The sequence below is a fragment of the Phyllostomus hastatus genome, unplaced genomic scaffold (assembly GCF_019186645.2).
Source record: "Phyllostomus hastatus isolate PE091 unplaced genomic scaffold, TTU_PhHast_1.1 phas_scaffold_200, whole genome shotgun sequence".
NCBI classification, from domain to species: Eukaryota; Metazoa; Chordata; class Mammalia; order Chiroptera; family Phyllostomidae; genus Phyllostomus; species Phyllostomus hastatus.
In genome coordinates this window covers 5,607,491-5,631,190 of record NW_025334016.1, presented here as the reverse complement: position 1 = coordinate 5,631,190, position 23,700 = coordinate 5,607,491, and the positions used below count along the sequence as shown (strand labels likewise).

The following is a 23,700-nucleotide window of genomic DNA, read 5'->3' as shown; positions in this document are numbered from 1 at the left end:
ACTTTAAAGACCTCTTTATTATGAAATAATACTTCAGTTGAGTTATAGGTTCGAACTCCACAAGACATAATGTGATCTGGATTGATTAAAATACAAACAAACAAACCAGGGCTCTTTAATCAGCCAACGGAAGGAAGCAGTCTATTTACTCAGAGACTTCAAATCCACACACCCTCCCCACCCTCCAGCCACTGGAGACGGAAAAAATGCAATATACTTCAAAAGGAAGCAGTTCTTATGGAAAATAACAAACAGGAAAAAATGACAAGCTCTTCCCTTCAATTTCTCTATTGTTAGCCTATATGACACTATGCATTAACTGGTTTGTTTTACTGAAAGAGATTTAGTAGTACCTTAGAAAATGAACCTTAAAAAGCAAATCTTAAAAGGTGTATGGGGGCAGGGATCATGCCTAATGCTTACCTCAAAGTAAGCAGAGCTTTAACTTTTTTGATCATATTAAATAATGAGTTTATCTAAATCACAGTGAAGAGATACCAAAAAGGGGGGGGGTCCCCAGAATACAATTATAAGCATTAGCTACCAGTGAGATTTGAGAAGTGAATGAACTTTTAGAAAGCACTTTGATAATAGAATTATTTCCAACATAAATGCCCTATGATTAAAACTTCACTTGATAAAGAAAATTTTTTTAAAAAGCAAAAACTCTTTTCAAAGAATAAAAATAATGGAAAATTACTATAACTTCCTTAGAGTAGGCTAAATTTTACAGGCCTAGAATCACCCTGGAAATGTTTTCAACGAAATCTTCAGTTTGTGTTAAATTGTTAGTTTTTCCTATTCTGAAGAGACACTGACACATAATGTAACTAAATGAAATAATTAAGTTATCCCCTGTATCAATTTCAATCGATGATTAAAATGAGAGTTATTTTACTAGTATAATCTATATTATTGATTAGCACTTAGTTTTTTCCCCCCAAAACATTTTTTTACACTAAAAATCTCACCAGTCAAATCTTTGTAATTATTTCATCAAGAAAAAAAAAATCCTACATGCAGAAAGAACAGCAAGGGCCAAGACTTCTCATATGCATCACCAAATTACTCTCTAAAAACAAACCAACTCAAATGATATCTAAGAATGTCAAGCTTGGTTTAAAAATATGCTGAGCTAAGGATGGAAGCAAAAGGGAATAGTAGAAAAAAAGGAACAACAGCTCTAAGAAAAGGTAGCAGTGAATTCTAAGCACATCACTCATAACCTTGTCACCCAGATGCAGTTAGGATTTTAGGTTTTATTAAAGATACCTTAAGCCCAATAAATTACATGATTATAGCAACATATTATTTAAAAGTATAGAAAACAGCCCTGGCTGGTGTGGCTCAGTGGATTAAACACCGGTCTGCGAACTGAAAGGATGCCAGTCTGATTCCCAGGCAGGGCACATGCCTGGGTTGTGGGCCAGGTTCCCAGTTGGAAATGTGTGAGAGGCAACCACACACTGATGTTTCTTCCTCCCCTTTCTCCCCCCGCCAAAGTAAAGAAATAAAATCTTTAAAAAAATATATAGAAAACAATCTGCAGCAACACACAGGTTAACAGTACAAACTTTGGAGCCCAACCTCATGCATCTGAATACTAGAACTGCTGTTTAAGCTGTGTGTCCCTGGTCAAGTAACTAAATCTTTCTGTACCATAGTTTCCCCATCTTTAAAATACAGATGAAAATATAATTCCCTCATAGGGATGTTGTGAGGTATAAGTGAGTTAACAAGTGGGAAGTACTTACAACAGACTTCGGAATATTTTAAGATATTGGTTAGTCTGAATTCCTGGGGAAAAAGAAGCTCCAGCTGAAGAAGTAAAGCAGTATAATTTTAACTACACAGCATCAAGCAAGAGTCTGTTTTCCTAACACATGTAAGGAAAGGTCACAGAAACTCTTGAGTACAGTCTAGATTACAAGAGATTAAATTACCTACAGAGAAGACTATAGAAATTCTACGTTTAGCAGCAAATCATAATGAAGGCACTTGACTTCAACTAAAGGTTCAGAATGAACAGAGGTAAAGGCAATGATTAGGAAAAAAGCTACTAATTCCATCTTGGTTTTCCTCCCTTTAAAAATATACTCACATGTACACAAACACTAAATGATTACTCAATATTTCACAGCTAGAAATAATTTATAACAACTTCCTTTTCTTTAGAGCCCCTGCTTCCTTTCTTAAAGTATGAGTGTGTTATGTGTGTAGCAACCACAGTGACAGAGTAAGTTAACATTTGTTAAATACTGATTAAATACTAGTCACTAGACTAGGGATTTTCCATATATCAAATAGTTATTATTAGCCCAGTTTTACAGATCAGGATTTGAAGCCAAGTCCATTTGAGTCCACAGTCTCTAATTTAACTGCCGTAGTACAATTATTACTGGCCTTTTCAAAGTTGGCTATTTCAAATCTAGGCACTAGACTTTGACTATATAAAATATGGAAAAAAAAAGCACCCTCAAGTTTTCCACTTGGAACTGCCTGGCAAGAGCTCATTGTCGCCATCTGGTGGCATTATGCTCAAATCACAAGATCAGGGATTCTGGATTCTTGGGTCCAAGTGGCAAACAGGTCTGTTGCTGTTGCAGCATCAAGCTGGTGGCTAGAGGGTATTCAAAAATGGTATTACAGTGCTACACAATTCTGTAAACCAATGCGAGACCACACAATACACATGGATGACGATGTAAAAGAAGCCATAAGAAGGCTTCCTGAGAACCTGAATCATAATGACAGGGTGTTTCACATTAAGAGAGCATTGGACCTGTTTATGAAGCAGATCTTGACTAGTAAAAAAATATGAGGATAATTTCTACCTTGAACCATATCTGAAAGAGGTTATTTCATGGGGGGAAAAAGAGAAAAATGGGCAAAGAAATAATCATGTAATCAAAATCTGTGGATGCATCTGCCCTCAGTATTTTAATGATGTTGGTTAAAATGGAAATGTACAATATAGAACCATCTGGGTTGCAAATATATTACTTTAAATAAATATCTATTATAACTTAAGAACAGATCAGGGATTCTGAAGAGAATTTGCTTTGAAAAGTTGTGAAGGTTGAATCTGCACACATAAAGCAACAACTGTTACTCAATAGTTAGTAAATAACTTAGTAAATAAAAACCCCCCACAAATTCTAAACAATACAACAGAAGAGTTAAGGAAGGATTAAATCATGGAAAGAAGGCTGTTAAGAATCTAATTAGGCCCCGGCTGGCGTAGCTCAGTGGATTGAGCACGGGCTGCGAACCAAAGCATCGCAGGTTCGATTCCCAGCCAGGGCACATGCCTGGGTTGCAGGCCATGGCCCCCAGCAACCACACATTGATGTCTGTCTGTCTGTCTCTCTCTCCCTCCCTTCCCTCTCTGAAAATAAATAAATATTTTAAAAAAGAATCTAATATTTGAACTGATTATGAATGATCCTATTGGAATCAGGAAACAATGAGAAAGGTCAACATGGTATTTACTTTAGAAAAAGGAGATAATGGAAGTACAAGACAGTTTAAAAAATTATCTGGGCTAATTCTTGAACTGTTTATCAGCAATGTATCTACAAACCCACTAAAAATTAATAAATATAAAATATATAAACTGAACAGGACATACAAAGAGGAGATGAAGAAGGAACACTAGAGAAATGTTAGTGAATTATTGAAGGTGCAAAGGGGATGGAAGACAGCTGGCTTAGCTGAACCAAAAAGCATTTGTGGAATAAAAGGGAGGGGAAGGAGTTCCTACAAAGTCAGCACCCCATAGATTCCTAAAAGACCTAAAATTGGCAAAGTAAAAGTGTCAAGGTAATGAAAGTCAAAGACAGAATGAGGAACTATTCCAGAAGAAAATTGAAAGAGATACGTCAACTACCATATTTTGCCACATATAATGCACATACACAGTTTAGTACTAATTCCCATGTATAATTTGCACTATATGTGGGGATTAGCACTATCCATGTATAATGTGCATCCTTATATTTTCCTCAAAAAATGTGGATAAAAAACTGCACATTATGCAGGGCAAAATACAGTAAACACAATGTAAGATTCTGTATTGGATTGTTTTGCTCTAAAACAGATTATTATAGAACTTTGGGGACTGCTGATTAGAAAATAAGTAACGACGAATCAATGTTAATGTCCTAGTTTAGATGGTTGTATTTTAGTTATATAAATATCCTTGTTCGTTGAGAATATACAATAAAGTATTTAAGGGTAATGGCACATTAGACCAGCAAATTCCTCTCAAATGGTTCCCCCAAAAGTTCTGGAATTATATTTCTAACTTTTCTGTAAGTTTGTAAATGTTACAATTTAAAAAAAATTTTCCAAGTTGTATTAGGATTGAATGATCTACCAAACTCCCTTTTGTCCTACAAGATTTATTTTGCAAAGCATTAAGTTTTACAGGAAAACAGATATTAGAGCAGAAACATTGAAATATGTTAATGAAAAATAAAATCCTCTGGAAAAGGATCACTAAGCTGGAAAAAGTTAAGAAAATGACCTCAAAGCTAGAATTAAATTAATGAAAGGAGAAAAGAAATTCAGACTTACTAGATTCAACACCATAGTCACAGAGATTTCTAAGACACCAAAAAACAAAACTCAGAGAAAAAAATTAGCAAAGAAAGAATACAAACCTCTTACAAATTAGGAATCTCCAAGTACACTGAGTGTCCACCACAAAACAGACCAAGGCACCTCATCACAAAATTTCCAAACTCCATGATAAAACCAAAAGATCACATGCAAAGGAACATAACTGAGAAAAGCTTTCTTCTTCAGACCAGCAACATTACCAGCTACACAGTACATTTTCAACCTAGAATTCTATATCCAAACTACTAATCAAATGTGAGGGTTTAGCTGCATTCAGATGAATCACGTCTCAAAAACAAAAAACCAAACCACCTTTCACATACACTTGCTGAGACATGTGCAGGAGGGGATGCTTCAGCAGAATGAGGGGAGCACCTCAAGAAAGGCTTAAGATATAGAAGAGAGTGAATAGGAATCCACCACAGGAAAGCGAAGAAAGTAGTCCCAAAAAGGTAGAAAACAATCAGGTGACAGAAAGAAAACTTTTAGGACAATAGTGCAGCCAACAGATTATATAATGTATATAATAATGGAAAATTATTTTGAGGTTATTAGACAATATGTGGGAAGTAGCAATAGATGTATAGAAAAAAATCAAGAAAACTAAAGAGAGAAAATTATTAAATGCAAGAAACAAGTTGTCAGAAATCCAGCAAACTAATTTTTACTCTTGAAAATATATATGCCGAACAAAAACTGGGAGAATGTGGAAGAGTTAAGTTTTCAGCTACACAATAAAAAAAAAATCATTAGGTATCTGAAATTGACAAAGAAAGCTCTAAAAAAATTATTATCCACAGATGCATCTACAAAAATGAAAGCTGCAAGTTTATAGTGTTTTTTTTTTTTTTAAAGGAATAAGAAAGGAACAACACTATAGATAACAAATGACCCAAAATACAGTCCAGGGGTATAAAAGATTTTTTTGTGTAAAGTGCCAGACAGTAAATATTTAAGACACTGCAGGCCACATGGTTTGTCACAACCACTTAACTCTGCTGTGTTAAGACAAAAGCAGCCACAGATAGTATGGAAATGAGCGCACATGTCTGTATACCAATGAAACTGTTTATGGATACCAAAATTTAAATTTCATGTAATTTAATAAGTCACAAAATATTATCCTTTGATTACTTCTTTAGCTGTTTAAAAATGTAAAAATCACCCACAGCTCTTAGTCGTTGCAAAATCAGGCTGTGAATTGACCAACTCCTGTTTTAGCCTATACCATAAAGCATGTTCCATGTAGGAACAGAATTTGCTAATATTATCCTGTTATTATCCATTTTGTACTTCATCAACATCAATAGTTCAAAAGAAAATTCTTACCTGGTGGCATAAGTTTCATAAGTACCCTTGCTCCATCTCTAAGAGGTGGCATATTTAGGTTGCTACCTAAGTCTGCAACTTGCCAGAGGAAAGAGATGTATCTGGGATGCAGTGACATTATCTAGAATACAAAATACACAAAATATTTACCTGTAAACTGTATCTCTCTCAAGATCCCCAAATAACTTTGTTTGTTAATAACCACACTTGTTCTTATGGCATGTCTATTCTTTAAAATATAGTTTGCCTTCCCCATCTTCCCACCTTTACAAATCCTTTATGATGCAGATGGAATATACTATCCAAGCCACCTCCCATAATTTCTGTGTGACAGCTCTTTTGTTAAACTATTTTTCTTACACAGGCAAATCAGACTCTATACAAATAAAAGGTTGTCATGTCCACTCATGGTGGCTGGTATTGTAACCATTAAAATTGTTGTGGGGCAGGATAGAAGGAGATTAAGGGAGGGAGGAGTCACTGTTTCTTTAGATAGAAGTTATGTTATGACAATCTGAGAAACAGTGCAGATATTTTCCTATAGAAAGTTCTGAAGGAAGGATTCGCTATTGTGGTATGAATATATAATATGGTGGTAATTAATAATTATAATTAAGCTGTGTAATGGAATAACTTTGTAAAAACGTAAAAACAACACTATATCTGTAAGGGAAATGTTTTAAATTTCAAGCAGTTACAATCACCTTTCAGAGGGATCCACTGTGAAGTTGATGGTTAACTATATAGTTGTTTGATATTTTACCACATTAAATTATAAGCTTCTCAAGCGGAAAAAAAAAACCTATTCAACATACTTTTTTATTCTCAAAGAACCTAGCACAATGCCTTGCATACAGTAACTCAAAACTATCTACTCACCACCCCAGGCAAACAGCTTTCCACTTCTGGATTGGGACCATCACTGTAATGATTACCATGGTTTCCAGGAGATCCAGTTGAGGAATCAGAAGAACTATCAGGGCTTGAAGGCATATTGGAACTTATTTGTGTAAGTTTGGCTGTAATTAGCTGAAAATGATATATTGTGTTAGCATCAAAGACAAGGAAAAATACACAAGTTAGTGACACACTAACAAAAACCAAAACCTACACTCTATACTTTTAGAAATATAATTTGTAAGTATTATCTAAAATAACCACTTAGGGGAGGTCGGGGAAAAAAAATAGGTTTGCTTTTAGAAACCCTTTCCTCCTCTACTTTATTGTAGGTAACACTGATGCCTGTCTTATTTAGTGTTACAATCTTAACACCTAATACAGAGCTTTCACACATGATGGATACTTAATTAACATTTATAGAACAAAATGTTGAATAGTAAAATGAAAAACAGCCTCAGGTTTAATTTTCTTGAAAAGATACTTACTGATTTATCTTTTAAGTTTAATTGTCCAATCAACTTTCTATCATCTGCAGGATCTATCAGTTCACCGCCCACAAAGAGCTCAATTTTTGTATGGGCTACATTGGCTTTAATACGATTGAGAATACATCGTCGTACTGAACCGATTGTGTCATTTGTATGAGACCATACATCCAAGTCATCAACCTGTCTGCCCTGGTTTGGAAATCGAACTATAAAAGAGAGGTGTTTACCACGGAAAGCTCTGGGGGAAACAAAAAAGAAAACATCACATTCAGCACACTTCCAAATTGTCTTGCAATAAAAATAAAGCTAAAAATCTAATATTGAATATTTTCTTATTAAATAAGATAAAGTAAGTTAAGGCTACTTATTTTTAGGGTCTTGAAAATAAAAATTTGCTGCTCCTTTTAATTACAAATATTGTATGTAATTTTCAAAACACAACATATTCTATTGTTGCTACTTTTGTACCTATGGATGCAGGAAATAAGGTGTCTACTTTATAAGAAATTAACACAGAACACTTTACTTATTTTTATGCTATAAAGCCCACCTAACTTTTTGAATGTGGAAGATAACTTTATCTTGAGAGTAAACAAAATTGTTAAAATGTACATTTTTTCTGAAAAATTCTTAATATAAAAATTCACCCCTGAAAATAGTATTTATGTTGGTTTAAGTATTACTGCAGATAAGATACAAAAAATAAGAATCATACTTAAGGAGTAATTTTAAATAATTTCATGGTAAACAAAGAGAAATATCTTACAAAAAGAAATCTTTTAAATTAAATATTGATGACACTCATTCTATAAACATCTAAATTATAAATAACTATTTGAATTACCAAATGGTGAGACCTTACAAGAACTGTTAGCAAAACATTTGAAAATATTTCTTGCTATTATGGTTATCAAAGGAGTTTTTAAAAGTTATTTCCAATTACTCTCCAATTCTACTATGCTATTATTTTTAACAGTGTACACAAATGTCACCAAAACACTTTAACCGCACAATATCCCTGCAATACTTACCAGGTAACAAATCAATGGTGAAAATAACTAATTAAAGTGGGGAGGGTTGGGTGGGTGGGCTGGAATGGGAGTAAAAGGGAGAAAACTGTACTTGAACAAAGAGTAAAATTAAAAAAATTTAAAAAAGAAAATAATAAATTAAAAGAGGAAACGACTTGAATGAGAATGCTCTACCAAAAACCTAAAGCAAATACAATTTCCTTACTTTTCCTATTTTTTCCTGTACATCACTTTAAAAAATTAAAAGGCTAGGAAAACATCAAGTAATTAAGAAATAGCACTAGTAGATCAGTTATTCACAAACCTTGACATAGGCAGAATTGTTCTTTCCTCATGATAATCGCTGTCACATTCATTTATATACTCCCTCAACACAGTTAATACTCGAACCATTCGTACAGCTTCCTGTCTTGCACAATTAATACTGTCTTTGTCGCCATCCAAAACACATAACGTGTCATAGGACGCTTTCAAACGATCAAAGCAAGACTGAATGAAGTCTTCGTGGATTACCACCTACAAATAGTGGGCCAAATAACAGTTCATGTTGCTTTGAAATGTAAAAACTTAATGTATAACAAAACATTACTCCAATTAAAGATAGCAACAACTAATTTAAAGGTAGCCCTCAATTAACCATGATCATATTTAGCCAGCCTCTATAATGAACTATAATAAAATAAACTATGTTTTGTCAAAGAAAGCTAGAGTTTCCTAAGTATGAACTAGATATTCAAAGAAAATTTAGTCAAAATCTCTTGCCATAATTATACTCAAAATAATCATTTCAAGATCATTATTATGACAACATTCATTCAGAAAGCATTTGTACAAGAGAAATAAGAACTAAATATTTTAGGTTTATTTTTAATGAGTTAACAGAAAGAAATTCCTAGTTAATTCTGAATTAAAGAAATATTCTTTACAGTAATGGATTTCTTCAAGTAGAATTCTAATTTACATAAATTTTAATGCATGTCAATCCTCACCTGATTGACCTGTAGCCTGGGACCAAGGTTGGTGTATATCTCTTTAAGGAGATCTATAGCTCTGCTGGCAATATCATCATTACTCTGAATCACGACCTAGGTTCAAAAGATTCAAGCATAAATACCTTCCAAGAAATATCTTAGTCGGACATTTCAACTCAAACCATACCTACCCTGTTATTTTTAATACAGTATTCAATAATTTCAGGATACATCAACACTGATAATCAAGAAAACCAAGTAAACATAAGACAGGCCAAAAAGAATAATAAATGCAAAACCCAAGTTTTGAATAAAGAAATTTGTTTAAGGAAAGACACATTTTACTAAGGATATAATATGCTTTCATCCCTACTGTTATCACTATTTTTAACTGACACAATATCCTATTTGTTTCAGGTGTACATTATAGTGAGTCGATATTTATATACATGACAAAATGACCCCTGTGGTAAGTCTAGTTATCATCTGCCACCAAAGTCATTACAATACTATATTCCCTATATTGTACATTAAAGTCCCATGACTTCTTTGTAACTGAGAGTTTGTACCTTTTAATCCCCCTTCCCTATTTCACCTCCCCCCAACCTCTCCCCACTCTGATAACCAACAGTTTGTTTCCTGTATGTATGAGTGTTTCAAATATTATTTAACACACCTTGGTAATCAAGTTGTGAGACATATTAAAGGGAAAATTCAAATTAGTTAAGAGGCCATAAAAGATTACATGAAATAGTTTAGCATAAAGGGCTACCCATCTAATTTCTATAGCTCTGTATCACTCATTTAACTGTATCAGTGGTATTCAAACTATATGCAGAACTTGAGGACTTAAAGGGAGTGTTTTACAGCTGACCCCTATATAACAGGCTTAGAAAGACAGAAAGGGGAGAAGCACAAGGAGAGACTGCAAAGAAAAGGTAAACAGGCTTCCCTAACGTCAACTACTTTTATATTTTGAAGCACTGTGTAAATTTTGATTTTTAAAAAGGGCTTCTGCTGTTTAAAAATGTTGAAAACAGCCCTGGCTGGTGTGGTTCAGTGCACTGAGTCCTGGCCTGAGAACCTAAGGGTCGCAGGTTTGATTCCCAGTCTAGGGCACATGCCTGGGTTGCAGGCCAGGTCCCAGGTTGGGGGGCAAGAAAGAGGCAACCACACATTGATTGTTTCTCTCCCTCTCTAAAAAGTAGAAAACATGTTAATTGCAATAGAAAATTAAAAAATATTATTTACAAATGTTGAAAATTCCTTACTTAATAAAAAAAGTTTTAACAATCAAACACCACAGTAAAGATCTTAGGCTATCTACAGTTAGCAGAAAAATATTTCATATCTCACTGTGTGTGTGTGTGTGTGTGTGTGAATAAACTGCTGCAAACAGGTGAGACTTTTAAAGACAGGAATAAATTAACACATTGTGATGACATGAATAAACCTTGATGGTATTATGCTGAATGGAATAAGTCAGTTGGAGAAAGACAAATACCATGGGATCTCACTTACATGTAGAATCTAAAAGCAAACAAACCAAAACAAACAAACAAACAAACAAATAAAACAAATTAAAAACTGAACTTATAGTCACAGAGGATTGATTGGTGACTGCCAGAGGTGAGGGTGGATAAAATGGGTGAAGGTGGTCAACAAGTACAAACTTTTAGTTACAAAATAAATAAATCCTGGAGATATCATGTAGAGCAAGGTGACAACAGTTACTAGCAGTATATTGCATATTTAAAAGTTGCTAAGAGTAAATCTTAACGTTCTCATCATAAGAAAAAATGTAACTAAAAATAGAAATGAATGTGAAATACATACTATGGTGATCATTTTGCAACAGATACATATAGAATCATGTTGAAAACCAGTAATGTTTTCAAATTACATCAATGAAATATACCTAAATGAGGTCCGTCTGGAAAAAGTCCAGCCATTGTTAATATAACGAGATTAGTTTGCATGACACTGATCTCACCTGGCAGCCAAGGAGAGTGGAATGGAATGCACATGTGTGAACAGTGACTTCAATGTACTAGTCAGTGGGTGTAGTAGATGCTATTGAGTGAGCATGTGTATACTGTGTGGCTACCACATTCAAAATGACTGAGCAAGAATTGCAACAGATCTCCATCAAATTTTGTGTTAAGCCTGAACATTCTTCCATGGAAACTATCCAGATGATTCAGAAGGCTGCAGCTTTGCGCAACTGGTGATTGGCAGCTTCATCATGATAACACACCCTCATGCATCACCTCTCACGCAGAGTTTTTTGGAGAAATTATCAAATTACCTGGGTGACTCTACCCCACTACAGCCCAGATTTGGTGCCTTGTGACCTGCCTTTTCCCAAAACTAAAATCACCTTTGAAGAGATTTCAGACCATAGATGAAATTCAGGAAAGTATGACAGGGCAGCTGATGGCAACTGGGAGAACTGTGTGAGGTCCCAAGGTGCCTACTTCAAAGAGGACTGAGGTATCATTGTCCTATGTACGATGTTTCTTGTGTCTTCAATAAATGTCTCTATTTTTCATATTACATGGCTGGATACTTTCTAGATAGACCTTGTATATTAAGACTTAAAGGCAGAAAGATTAACCTTAAATAGACAATGTTTTACTCCACTTATTTAAAAGATTATAAATTAATACATTCATAATCCCTTCCTAAAGTGTTCTCTTCTGTCCTCTAGTTATTTTAGCACTAAATGTATAATAACCTAAAATTAACATTGAAGAGCAATCTACAACTGAAAAATAACTTTCATGGGGTGAGATGAAAGATTTGTTTCATTAGTGCACTTCTATACACATGTGGATTCAAGCCAAGACAAAAGAAACATCAGTGGCAGGAGAGGGAAGGGAAGGGAAGGGAAAGAGAGAAGAAAAAAACCCAATAAACAAATAACATAGTTATTAATAAAATAAAGGTGAACTGTCACTACCTCCCAGAACAAGCATCAGAGAATTATACATAAATTTATATGCAAAACTGTGATTCCTTACTTATTTGAAAAACTACTTCACATACAATGTTTGTAAGTTCCTACTTTTCACTTACCCTCCATAAGTAGTCTAATCCTATTAATTCCAAATCATCCATCATATATGCTCTCCTTTTTGCTACTAGTTTTCCTTCTCGACAATTCACAGCTTTGAAGAATCGCTCAAAACATTTCATCCCATTTTCAGTTAATAGGGAAGGATCAAGCTGAAGCACATTGCTTTCAAAGAAGTCCTTATTAATATCAGGATCCAAGTCTGGTTCATCCCCCATCAACTTGGAATACCACTTAAAACAGGCTTCACGATCACAAAGATAAACTGCATTCTCTGCTAAGCATTTCCATATTTGTTTTGCCTGAGGAGCACATAGCCACAGTTGGCCATCCTTCAATAAAAATCTTGGAAAAACATAAAAAAATTAGTTAGATCTACATAATTTTTATCTTCAAATGCAATCTATATACATAAGAAATCATCAATTTATCACAACTATATTTTAACTACAGGTAAAAAGATGTCAGTTCCTATTACATCATAAAGGAACTTATTTCTCAATTTTTATCTGGTACTAAAAAATACTAGCTATTCATTTAACATTCATTTAAATGTTCATTCATTTTAACAAGCACAGACTAGTCACTTACAATGTGCCAGGTATTCGTCTAGGTGACTGGACCTAAACTGAGTAAAATATTTGTTCCCTGAACTTTAAACAGTTTAGTATGTTTAGCAGTTGAGTTCTAGCATTTTGCTTATATGGCGTCACTGGTAAATGAGGTATTCTACTAAATGACTTTTAGAGGTAACCAATTCAATGACATTTAAGAGACTTAACACCCATTAACTCTGCCTGCTTTATCTTTGAATGACAGAAAGGTTAGCACTTCAAATTTCATTTCAGGAAACATAATGGTGGCTCTGTGACTAGTTACAAAATATGGTAGAGTATTTCATGTCAGTAGGTTCCCTCTCCGTTTCAAAGCATTTTAGGGAAGCCAATTCTAGGGTTTTGGGTATTTCCCTAACATTGCTGATCTTAAAGAGGGGTTTTAGCACCTAGTCCTTCCTAATCCTGCAACCTCTAATTTATATATACAAAACAAAGGTCAAATGTGATAAAAAATGTAGTTTTCAAAGTTTTTTTTTTTTTTGAGACAACAGCAGAAAACGTGTTCCAAATAAAATTCCACTTGGAAGTCCCATGTATAAAATAAAAGCAGGTGTTCTAGCTGCTGGGACGGTGAAGAAAGAAGAAATGGAGATAAAACATCCACTGGTGATTTAGGAATCTTGGGGTAAGCTCCTCAGAAGCTCTAGGGCTCCAATGTAGGTTTGAAAAATCATGGGTCTAACAGAAAGAGCAGACTTTGAAGTCATACCTAGTTGAATGTGCAAGGCCACTGAACACTGGCTGTGTGATTTCAAACAAGCTAGTTTAAGCCTTGTGAATTTTGGTTTTCTTATAAATCAAATGGGGAGAATACCTGTCTCATGGCATTTGCTTTAAGGATTAAATGTAAAGTGTTTAAAACGAGCTGAATATACAGTGGGTAAATTTAGGTTTCTTTCTCTTCAGTGAGTTGCTATAGGTCATGGAGATAGGTATTAATAGAGCAGGGACTAGAATAGATCTTCTGATTCAAAACTTTGATATAACAAAAGGGCTCATAACCACTTTTCTGATCTAGGAAATCAAGGGATAGAACACACACCAATAAAAAAAATATGGCCCACTAAGGCAGGGGAGTCTCAAATCTGGAGAGGCAAGTCTTTCTATCCAAATGGTTCAAAAAACATTTCATTTTAAACAAATGCCAAATTTCTTAAAAACTGAAGGCTCGAGTTTTTCCTAAAGTTAAAATCATTATGTAACTACTTATATAAGTGTTTCCCAGTATGAGCAAGCACATAGTTCAATAAACATAATTAATACAACCCAGGGAAAAATTCCCGTGTATCAAAATAATAAATGCAATAGATTTTTCGGAAGCACTGATAACCTTGGCATTTCCCTTAGCGCACTTAGGATCTGCATATAATTTTTTTTGTTCTATGATGTGGTTTTGAGTTCACAAAAATCCATCATCAAAAATTCAAATCTGTAAGTATATAAAGTCACTAAAAACTAAGTATCAGTAAACAAGTTCAGCCTTGTATTACATTTAGTTTTGGCTTAAGGAAATTAACCTGTTTTCCTCAACCCCACCAGAATAATGTTATTAACACATGACACTGAACTGCCTTTGTCAGCCACTGCTAGGATAAACAAGGGACCAGAGGACTCAAAACCATTTTTTGAGGCACTGGTCCAGCAGTCTTTTGTCCCCATTTCCTTAGTGTCTATGATACCATTATGGTCAGTATAGTTTTCTAGCTGGTTGCGTCAAAACGTGGCAACTTGTTCTTTAAAAATAACCTTATTTCTAGCACAAACAAGTATAAAGAACAGAATTCTATACAAAAGCTTACATGTTCTCTTTAAATACTGCAAAGAAGTTAACACTCAAACAATTAATTCTAAATTTCTAATACATGAACACATAGGGAAATATTCTTTGACTTTCAGATAATGATTTCCAAACAAACCTAAGGAAGTTAAGCCTTTCTTGGACTTCTTGAACATGACTATATCTGCTTCCCAGCCTCACAGTTTGTGGGTCATAGTCTTCATGGTCTGCAAATTAAAAACAGAATCATGCATTACATAATTGGATACCCACATCACTGGCAGTTTTAACCAAAAGGAAATTAAGTCACTTAAAAAGTCATTAATTTCTTTTTATTAAAAGGCATCCTGAAGTTTATTAATTACTGACGATTTCAAGTCATCTCCTATTTTTCCCCACAAAAATAAAATTTCCTTTTACATAAAAGTATGTTAAATACGCTATAAAAATGATTCATCACAACCCCTTTAACAAAATCTTCATACACAATGAAGCAATTTCCAATTACAGCCCAAGACTAACTTGAGTGGTCTGTGAATGGCAGCCACCAAGACAACATTTTTCTTTAATTTCTTCTATTATACTGAAAACTGTCTTCTCGGAGAAAAAAATATTGTTATAAAAATAAATTACATTACTAATTTCTACCTAGAATGTTATAGTAACATAAGATGCTATTCAACATAATGAACTTAAAATACAGTTATCACCATCAACATGTTATAAAAGAATAGTCTCAGAAATTCAAGAAAACTTACCCATCTATCATAACTATGGGTAGGTACTGATTCCTAGGCCTAGCTTAAGTTGGAAATTCCTTTTTAAAAAAAGAACTAAAAAACAAACTGTTTTTTTACTGCTAGGAAACTGTTTGGTGTTACTTTTATTATAGCATACTATGGGTGAAAAAGTCTCAGTGTTTGCAATGAAAGACCACAAGAAAAAAAATCTTACAAAGCACTTACTGTCCTAAAAATACCATTAAAGTGGATTTTTTTGGTTTAAATTTTTATTTTTCTTTTTTTTTTTTCAAAAAAGCTATATAACCTGGAATAGATCAAGTTGACTTGTGGTTTGGAATAGAAAACTGAAGCAAATGCTCTGACAAGCACTGTTAACCACTTGGGAATCACTGCCAATTCTTCCAGTAAGCTGCATCAAGTTATAGAGGAATGAGAAATTGCACAATTTTCCTTTAAGCATCAAATACTGGTATTTCCACACCAGATCCTGGACCTTATGGCATGTGTGTCCTAGTACCCAGAAAATTCTAATTGTGTGAAACCTTTAGAAATAGTAAAGGTAATCAAATATAGTCCAGAAATAGTGTCCTTTCCTCTCTGAACAAAATCTTGACATGTTGGAATGATGGAATATTTACAATGTTTAGCAATACCTGCGTTTGATGCTTTGAAGGAAAAAACCAATGATATTACGACTAACTGCTTTCTAAACACTAGTCACCCAGGCACTATTTGTTATCTACCAAAAGTCCTAAACACTTATTTTCTACTTCCATGGAAGTCATTTTTATCAGGGTTCAGGACTGAAAGCACTACACTTCAAGAGGTTTTTCCTAAAGAAACTAGATAGAATATCAAAGTATATCCTATAATGTTGAAATTTTCTTTTACAGGACACTAGTCAAAGTATCTAAACAATGGACCACAGGGTCCTTTTTTAAACAAGATGTTTGCACAGCTTTGTATACTTGGAGGGTTCTTTATTAGGAGAAATTTTAATAACTTCAAACTTAAGTCTCAAAAATGTAAGAATTAATTCCCTTATCTTTACCCATACTTACCAGTTATTTACATTTCGTCCCATTTGCCTCGCTGATCACATGTGTAATTTTTCTACATCATTTGAGATTTAGTTGGAGACATGTCCCTTTACCCTTAAAGACTTCAGTAACTCTTTACAAAACCAGTAATATTCCCTTACATAACCATAGTAGTTATCAAAACAAATACTGATAGAATACTATTTTCTAAGTCAAGGTTTCTGAAGAACACACTGACAGTTTGGACTGGATAATACTTGGTTGTGTGAAACTGCTGTGTGCATTGTAGGATACCTAACAGAATCTCAGACCTCTACCTAGGAATGGGGACCCCAAAAAATCCCAATTTATAAAAAATTGCATTTATTATTACATGTTTAAACTTCAGTTGCCTTCAAAGTACTTTCCCTATCTGATGCAATACACCTATTGAGACTTCCCCCCCACCATTCAAAATCGATTTTGATGCCTTTTAGTGCTTCTGTCATGTTTTTATTTCACCTCTTCCACAACAGAAAACATTTTCCTTTGAGGACTTTTTTTTATCCAGGGAAACAAAAAATGTCTCGAGGGGTTCATGCCATTTTTTGGTCAAAGCCTGCTGAACTCTCAGCACAGTGTGGGCAGGTGTACCCAGTAATCACCATTGTAAAATGGGCAAATGCACTGAAAGAGTCTTCAAAAAAAATTTCACTGAATCCAAACACAGCCTCTCACAACAATGCCAGTTGGCACACTCATAAGGGGTTCCTATGCCACTCATCTAGCTGAGGAAGCCCCTCTAGAAGGTAATTTCAGTTTGGGGGCCCCTCCTTGTATTCCTGTATCATCCTTGCCCAAACCTTCCTCCAAGTTAACCCAAAATATTCTCCAATTTTAATTTTTCTTTTCTCCAAATCCAAGATTAAACAGTTGCTTTTAAGTTTACACATAAATACTATGCCTTTTTATTCATTAATCTGGAGAATTCATCATCCCTTGTGTTTCTTGACCTTTTAGAAAAATGCTCTAGTTTGGTTGCATATCACTTTACTTAGGATTCTTTGACGCTTCATGATTCAGGCTAAGCATTTTGGAAAATACCACAGAAGTGACCATAGGTCCTCACTGTATCATTATGAGAAGAAATTTTATGTCATTTGATGGCACTATTCATATTAACTAATCATTTAGTCAAGATGCTTTGACTAGGTTTCTCCACTGTCAAATTACTATTTTTCTCTTTGTAATTAGCAAGTAATTTGTGGGGAGATACTTTGAGGCTGTAAGTATCTTGTTCTTACCAAAATTTTACACATTAGTTTTAGCATCACCCCCTTTTTAAAATTCAGGTGCTAGCACTTTATAAAGAACTGAAACCCAATGATCAAGAAAAGCCAAGAAATTCCCTGGCCAGGTGGTTCATTTGGTTGGTGCATCATCTCATACACCAAAAGGTTGCAAGTTCAATCCCTAGCCAGGGCACATACACAGGTTGTGGGTTGGATCCCTGGTCCGAAAGCATATGGGAGGCAACAGATACTCTGTCTCTCTCAAACCAATAAACATATCGTTGGGTGAGGATTAGGGGAAAAAAAAGAGAAAATTCAAAAAACAAGATCCTTCTATGCTAAATAGGAATGGAGAGGCCCTGTACTTCCTTATAAAAAAGCTTCCTGGACCTGAAAACAAAGATGGGTTGGTGGCTTTCCTTGTAAACATTCAGCCCCAAACAAATACTGTAGTTACTAATCAAAGTAAGATGATCTATTTTTGACTTATGCTGCCTAACTATTAGATATCCCACTGAAAACAGGAGAAAGTAGATGAGACTAAATTCACATGTGTCTGGCTAAGACTAACAAACTGGTTCTTGTCATTACAAACTAAAAGTTGTCTAGAGGTCATTTCAGAACTCAGCACAAGAAAGTTCACTTTTAAAAAAGCATCTGTCATTGAGACATAATTCAAATACCATAAAATCCACTCATTTAAAATGGATAACCCAATGGTTTATAGTATAGTCAAAGCTACAAGATTTGACTATTGCAATCTATCAACACATTTTACTTTTTTAGTAATTTTTAGAGAGAGAAATATTGATTTGTTTTTCCATTTATTTATGCATGCATTGGTTGATTCTTGTATATTCCCTAACCAGACAGTGAACCCACAACCTTGGAGCAGCAGAACAACACTAACTGAGATACCCAGCCAGGGCTCTACCATCATATTCTACAAGACTTTTCATCACCTCAGAAAGAAACCTATCACATAGTCATGCCCCATTCCCCGCCCCCCAGCCCTTAGCTTATTTTAGACATTTCAAATAACAGAATCATACATATGTGGTCTTTTCTGACTGGCTTTTTGTACTTAGCATATTTTTCAGAGTTCATCCATGTTGTAACATTTTTTATTGCCGAATAATATTCAATTGTATGTATATACAAAATTGTTTATCTACCCATCAAATGAGGAATATTTGGGTTATCTCCACCTTTTGGGCTGCTATGAACATTCATGTCCAAGGTTTTGCATGAATCTATGATTTCATTTCACTTAGGTATATAACTAGGAATAAACTGAATGGGAAATTCTATGTTTATCATTTTGTGGTACCACCAAACTGTTTATCAAGGTGGCTGAACCACTTTACAATCCCACAAGCAACATACAAAAGTCCAAATTTATCCACATTCTAGCCAACATTTGCTGTTATCTTATTAATTCCTGTCATCCTAGTAGGTGTGGTTTCTCACTGTGGTTTTAATTTGCATGTCTTTGGACAAATGTCTATACAGATCCTTTGCCCATTTCTTAACAGGGTTGTCTTTTAACTGTTAAGTTATAGGAGGTCTTATATATATTCTGGATACAAGTCCTTTATCAGGTGTATAATTTCCAGATATTTTCTCCCATTCTTGTGTTATCATTTTAAGTTCAATAGATCACCTTTCCCCCATAACAATTTTGCTTTGCCTAACCCAAGGCTATAAAGCTTTATTCTTATGTTTTTTACCTAGGAGTTTTATTTATACTTTTAGGTCTATGGCCATTTTCACTTAATTTTTGTGCATGGTGTGAGTACTTTCTTACTTTTTGAAATGAGATGTTCGAGGATCATCTTGTAATTTCCCTACACCAGTCCTGGAAATAGCCATTACTCCAGAGAACTATAAACTGTTAATAAAATGGACACTAGCCTACTTTTTTTTTAAATTACAAAGAACCCATTCAGACTTAACAGTACTTCATGGCTAATTTAGGAACGAGCCAGATCTAATGAGAAAGTATATACCAGCACAGAAAACAATGTGTGAATTACACTAAAACAAAAACAAAAACAAAAAAAAACAACAAAATAATAATAATAATAATAATCCTCTCATGGGGGGAAAAATTGTTCCTAAAACTGTCAGTTTTGAATTTAAGAGACTGGGAAGAGTTCATTGAAGTGCCAGTACTGAGAGAACAGAATACAAAACTGATCTACAATGAAAACAAGTCCTCCAAATTTATCCAGAAACCAGGAAAAACAGTAAATTAAACTTTCAGTTAAGTGTTCAATAAGTACAATGGCAATCCTACCAATAAGGTAAAACTTGAGCGAAAATTAAAAGGTGGTTTTAGCTCTGGCTGGCGTAGCTCAGTGGATTGAGCGTGGGCTGCGAACCAGGCATCGCAGGTTCAATTCCCAGTCAGGGCACATACCTAGGTTGCAGGCCACAGCCCCCAGCAACTGCACATTGATGTTTCTCTCTCCTCTCTCTCCCCCTTCCCTCTCTAAAAATAACTAAACAAAATCTTAAATACAAAACTTGATTAAAAAAAAAAATTCTCGTCTTTATTATTAGCCCTGGCTAGCGTAGCTCAGTGGATTGAGCGCGGGCTGCGAACCAAAGTGTCGCAGGTTCGATTCCCAGTCAGGGTACATGCCTGGGTTGCAGGCTATGACCCACAGCAACCGCACACTGATGTTTCTCTCTCCCTCTCTCCCTCCCTCCCCTCTCTAAAAATAAATAAAATCTTTAAAAAAAAGGTGGTTGTATCCTCTATTGTATAAATATTACTTTAAAAAATGACTTGTTAAATAAGCACCAGGGCCTGAATGCACAAGTAGCAAGAAGACATGACTAAATATTGTTGAGAATTTTAATAAGTTTATTACTTTATCTAAATAATGTTAAAAGAGGAAGTAGAAAACAGCTAACTATACATACTACTGAGGAAATGTTCTCTTCCAAAGCTGAAGATGCTAGTGACATATGGGCAGGCCAAATACTTAACATTGGTGAAATAATTATCAGAAATTAAGAATATCAGTGAACTGTGGAAGCCTGGTGTTATCCTCCTGAATATGTCTTATACTTAATAGGATCCATACAACATTATTATACAGAGGCAAAAACTGTAAGTTACTTTAAAATTGCAAATTCAGAAATCAGTGGTTGATGTGATGTTACCACAGAAGTGATTTAGTGATGTGAAAAGTTTATTTTAATAGGAGAATTTTACTAGCTTAAAAATACTTTCCCTCTATATTTGAATACAGACTGCCCTGGCTAGTGTTGCTCAGTAGGTTGAGTGCTGAACTGTGAACCAAAAGGTCGCTGATTCAATTTCCAGTCAGGGCACATGCCTGGGTTGCAGGCCAGGTCCCATGTTGAGTGTGAGAGGCAACCATACATTGATGTTCCTCTTTCTCTCTCCCTTCCCCTCTCTCTGATAAATATCTACAGACTAATCAGTATTAGTAAGAGCACTATGATGGAGGAGAAAAAGTTATCAAAATTAAGAGAAAACAAAAGCTATGCCGTCAATAAATTCAGGGGAACATACCAGTAATTAACAAAAACTTCAAGAGCTTACTATGTGCCAGGCATCATTCTAGAATAAGCAACTTGCCCAAGGTCACATAGCTAGTAAGTTTGGGTCATGTTTCAGAAATCTAGGCAATATGACCATGCAGATTCACACCTCTTAATTTGTAGAGATACAGACAATATAAGGCAAAATCCAAGACTTAAAACATTCTTGTGACCATGAAATCGAGATAAAGCAATTACAAATGCTAAATCTGACTAAAATGGAGCAAAAAACTAGTGAATCTGAGCTGCACAGACTCCCATCTTCTAACTGTCCTAACAGCAGGGTTTTCAACCTCTGACAATGAAATTAAATAAAACACCACATGTAAATAAAGCCAAATAAATAAAAATTAGCATTCAGAGCTCATATGATTTACATGGCTCCATTTTGGGGAAAGGACTGAATTGGCATCTATGAGGGCTTTGTACCAGCAAAAAGCGACCATAACAAAGAATCAGAGTTATGTTAAACCAAGTCCATATGCAAGTGCTTGGATGTACTACAGGCAAACATCTTGTGCCTCCCTCAGATTTTGATTGCATTTTGCACAGAATATAATTCACATGGTCACATGCATGACTATGTTGACCTAATTGTCCTATCATGCTGTTTAAAAAGAACTTAGGGCTGAAACGATAAAAGATCATTGCCTAGTGTGTATCAGCTCCCTGATGCTTAGACTGCTTATGTAACTCCTTAATCTACTGCCTAGGAGGACTTGGCTGGCCTACAGAGGGTAAACAAAGAGTCAACAAAATCAGTAATGGATATCTGAAGAATTGCTTAATTTTTCAATTATATTCACCTAAAATTTTATATGGGAATGTATTTAAGTGTTAAACAAAAACTTTATGTTTTGTAAGCATGTTGGGATTTTATGCAATGCCAAGAGTCTACCTACTCGACTCTTCAAATAATGTTAGAAATATCCTCATTTTATCCTCATTTTTGTAGGCTTCTATAGAATCTACTACAAAATGTTAAGATCGGTATGTTCAGTAACCATTATGTTCAATTCCCTCTCTAGCTCTTGTAAACATACAATTTCCTTTCTATGGCTATGGGGAACAAACTTGAGCCTACAAGACAGTTTTTGATTTTGAGTGGAGGGAGGATACGAATTTGGCATGAGAGGAACATGTACTAAGAACACATACATTCTGGCATACACAGACTCCAACATAACTATCACAGGGCAAAAGAGCATTGAAACAGAGCTTCACATAATGGAGGCACTTAAAAACTGTCTGTTAAAACAGGAAACTTTACAGCAACATGTTTCAACAAATTCATACTTTGAAATCAGTGTAAACATGTGGATTCTTATTTTGTAGCCTTGCATTTCTCTACTTGTAATTTTTTAAATCCACATTTATAAAACTCGGATTTGGGATTATAAGACAACTATCATATGTGTAATAGACAAGAAAAAAGTTTTCTTGAAAAGATAAAGGTGGTGGTAGTTATAAAACAAAGGTTGAAAATGAGTCAAGTACATACATAAGAAGGCAATAATCAAATGTAATATAGGTAGGCACAGCCCCCAGGCAGGGGAAGAAAAAAAGTCAATTTAATAAGGAGAGTGGGGAAGGCAAGCACTTACTAAAGAGCCCTGAAATGCTGACCAGGAGTTTTAAGTGCGTGTAAGAGTTAAGAGTAATGTGAAAGTGGACCATAAGCTAAAAAAGGAACATAAAATACATTTGTTTTTATTTCTAAGGTAACTAATGCCCCCCCATTCAAGCTGGGAAGGGAAATGCTGTTATTTCTCATAATCATGCTAGCTCATAATACATACCTCTGGCATACAGCCTCATGCTTTCCATATAAGTTGCAAGGTTTTCTGCTACCAAGGTAACTAGGGCATGATTGTGCTGAAGTTGATTGATTAAGTCATGGCGATAAAATACATGGGGACTTCGCTGAGTTTGACTGAAACGAGAAGAACTTAACAATATAATTAGGCAATTAATTCTGTTGGAATCAGAAGAGCTTATATAATCTAAATTCTTAGCTACTAATTTAAAAACTTAAAATAGGCTCTTTCATAACAGAACCACACTTTTGGCCATTTACTTTAATGACAAGCAATTTAAAAGAAAAATCAATGCTTCAAAAAATAAAGACACTCCATTATTATGTTATACAAAAAAAAACATTAATATTCTCCAGTATCACATCAATAGAAGTCTACTTAAATAAACGATTTATACTTCCATACTCTAGTAGTACCACAGCACTTATTTAAGTTTAC

General features: G+C 34.7%; 1 protein-coding gene and 1 pseudogene across 5 annotated transcripts in view; one reads left to right on the top strand and one right to left on the bottom strand.

Annotated features, from left to right (window-relative positions):
* Positions 1-23,700, bottom strand: part of USP9X (ubiquitin specific peptidase 9 X-linked) — a 112,854-nt gene that overhangs the window by 39,810 nt on the left and 49,344 nt on the right. For 3 of the 5 annotated variants that reach the window (XM_045860601.1, XM_045860603.1, XM_045860600.1), the window contains 8 exons: positions 23,245-23,393; positions 14,952-15,039; positions 12,421-12,763; positions 9,361-9,456; positions 8,676-8,887; positions 7,338-7,578; positions 6,832-6,981; positions 5,953-6,073 (listed from right to left, as the gene is read on the bottom strand). In XM_045860601.1, coding sequence (XP_045716557.1) covers positions 5,953-6,073; positions 6,832-6,981; positions 7,338-7,578; positions 8,676-8,887; positions 9,361-9,456; positions 12,421-12,763; positions 14,952-15,039; positions 23,245-23,393 — 1,400 coding nt within the window. The remainder of the gene's footprint in view (positions 1-5,952; positions 6,074-6,831; positions 6,982-7,337; positions 7,579-8,675; positions 8,888-9,360; positions 9,457-12,420; positions 12,764-14,951; positions 15,040-23,244; positions 23,394-23,700) is intronic. The other 2 variants (XM_045860602.1, XM_045860604.1) reach the window with 1 other exon arrangement.
* Positions 2,022-2,899, top strand: LOC123832830 (annotated as a pseudogene).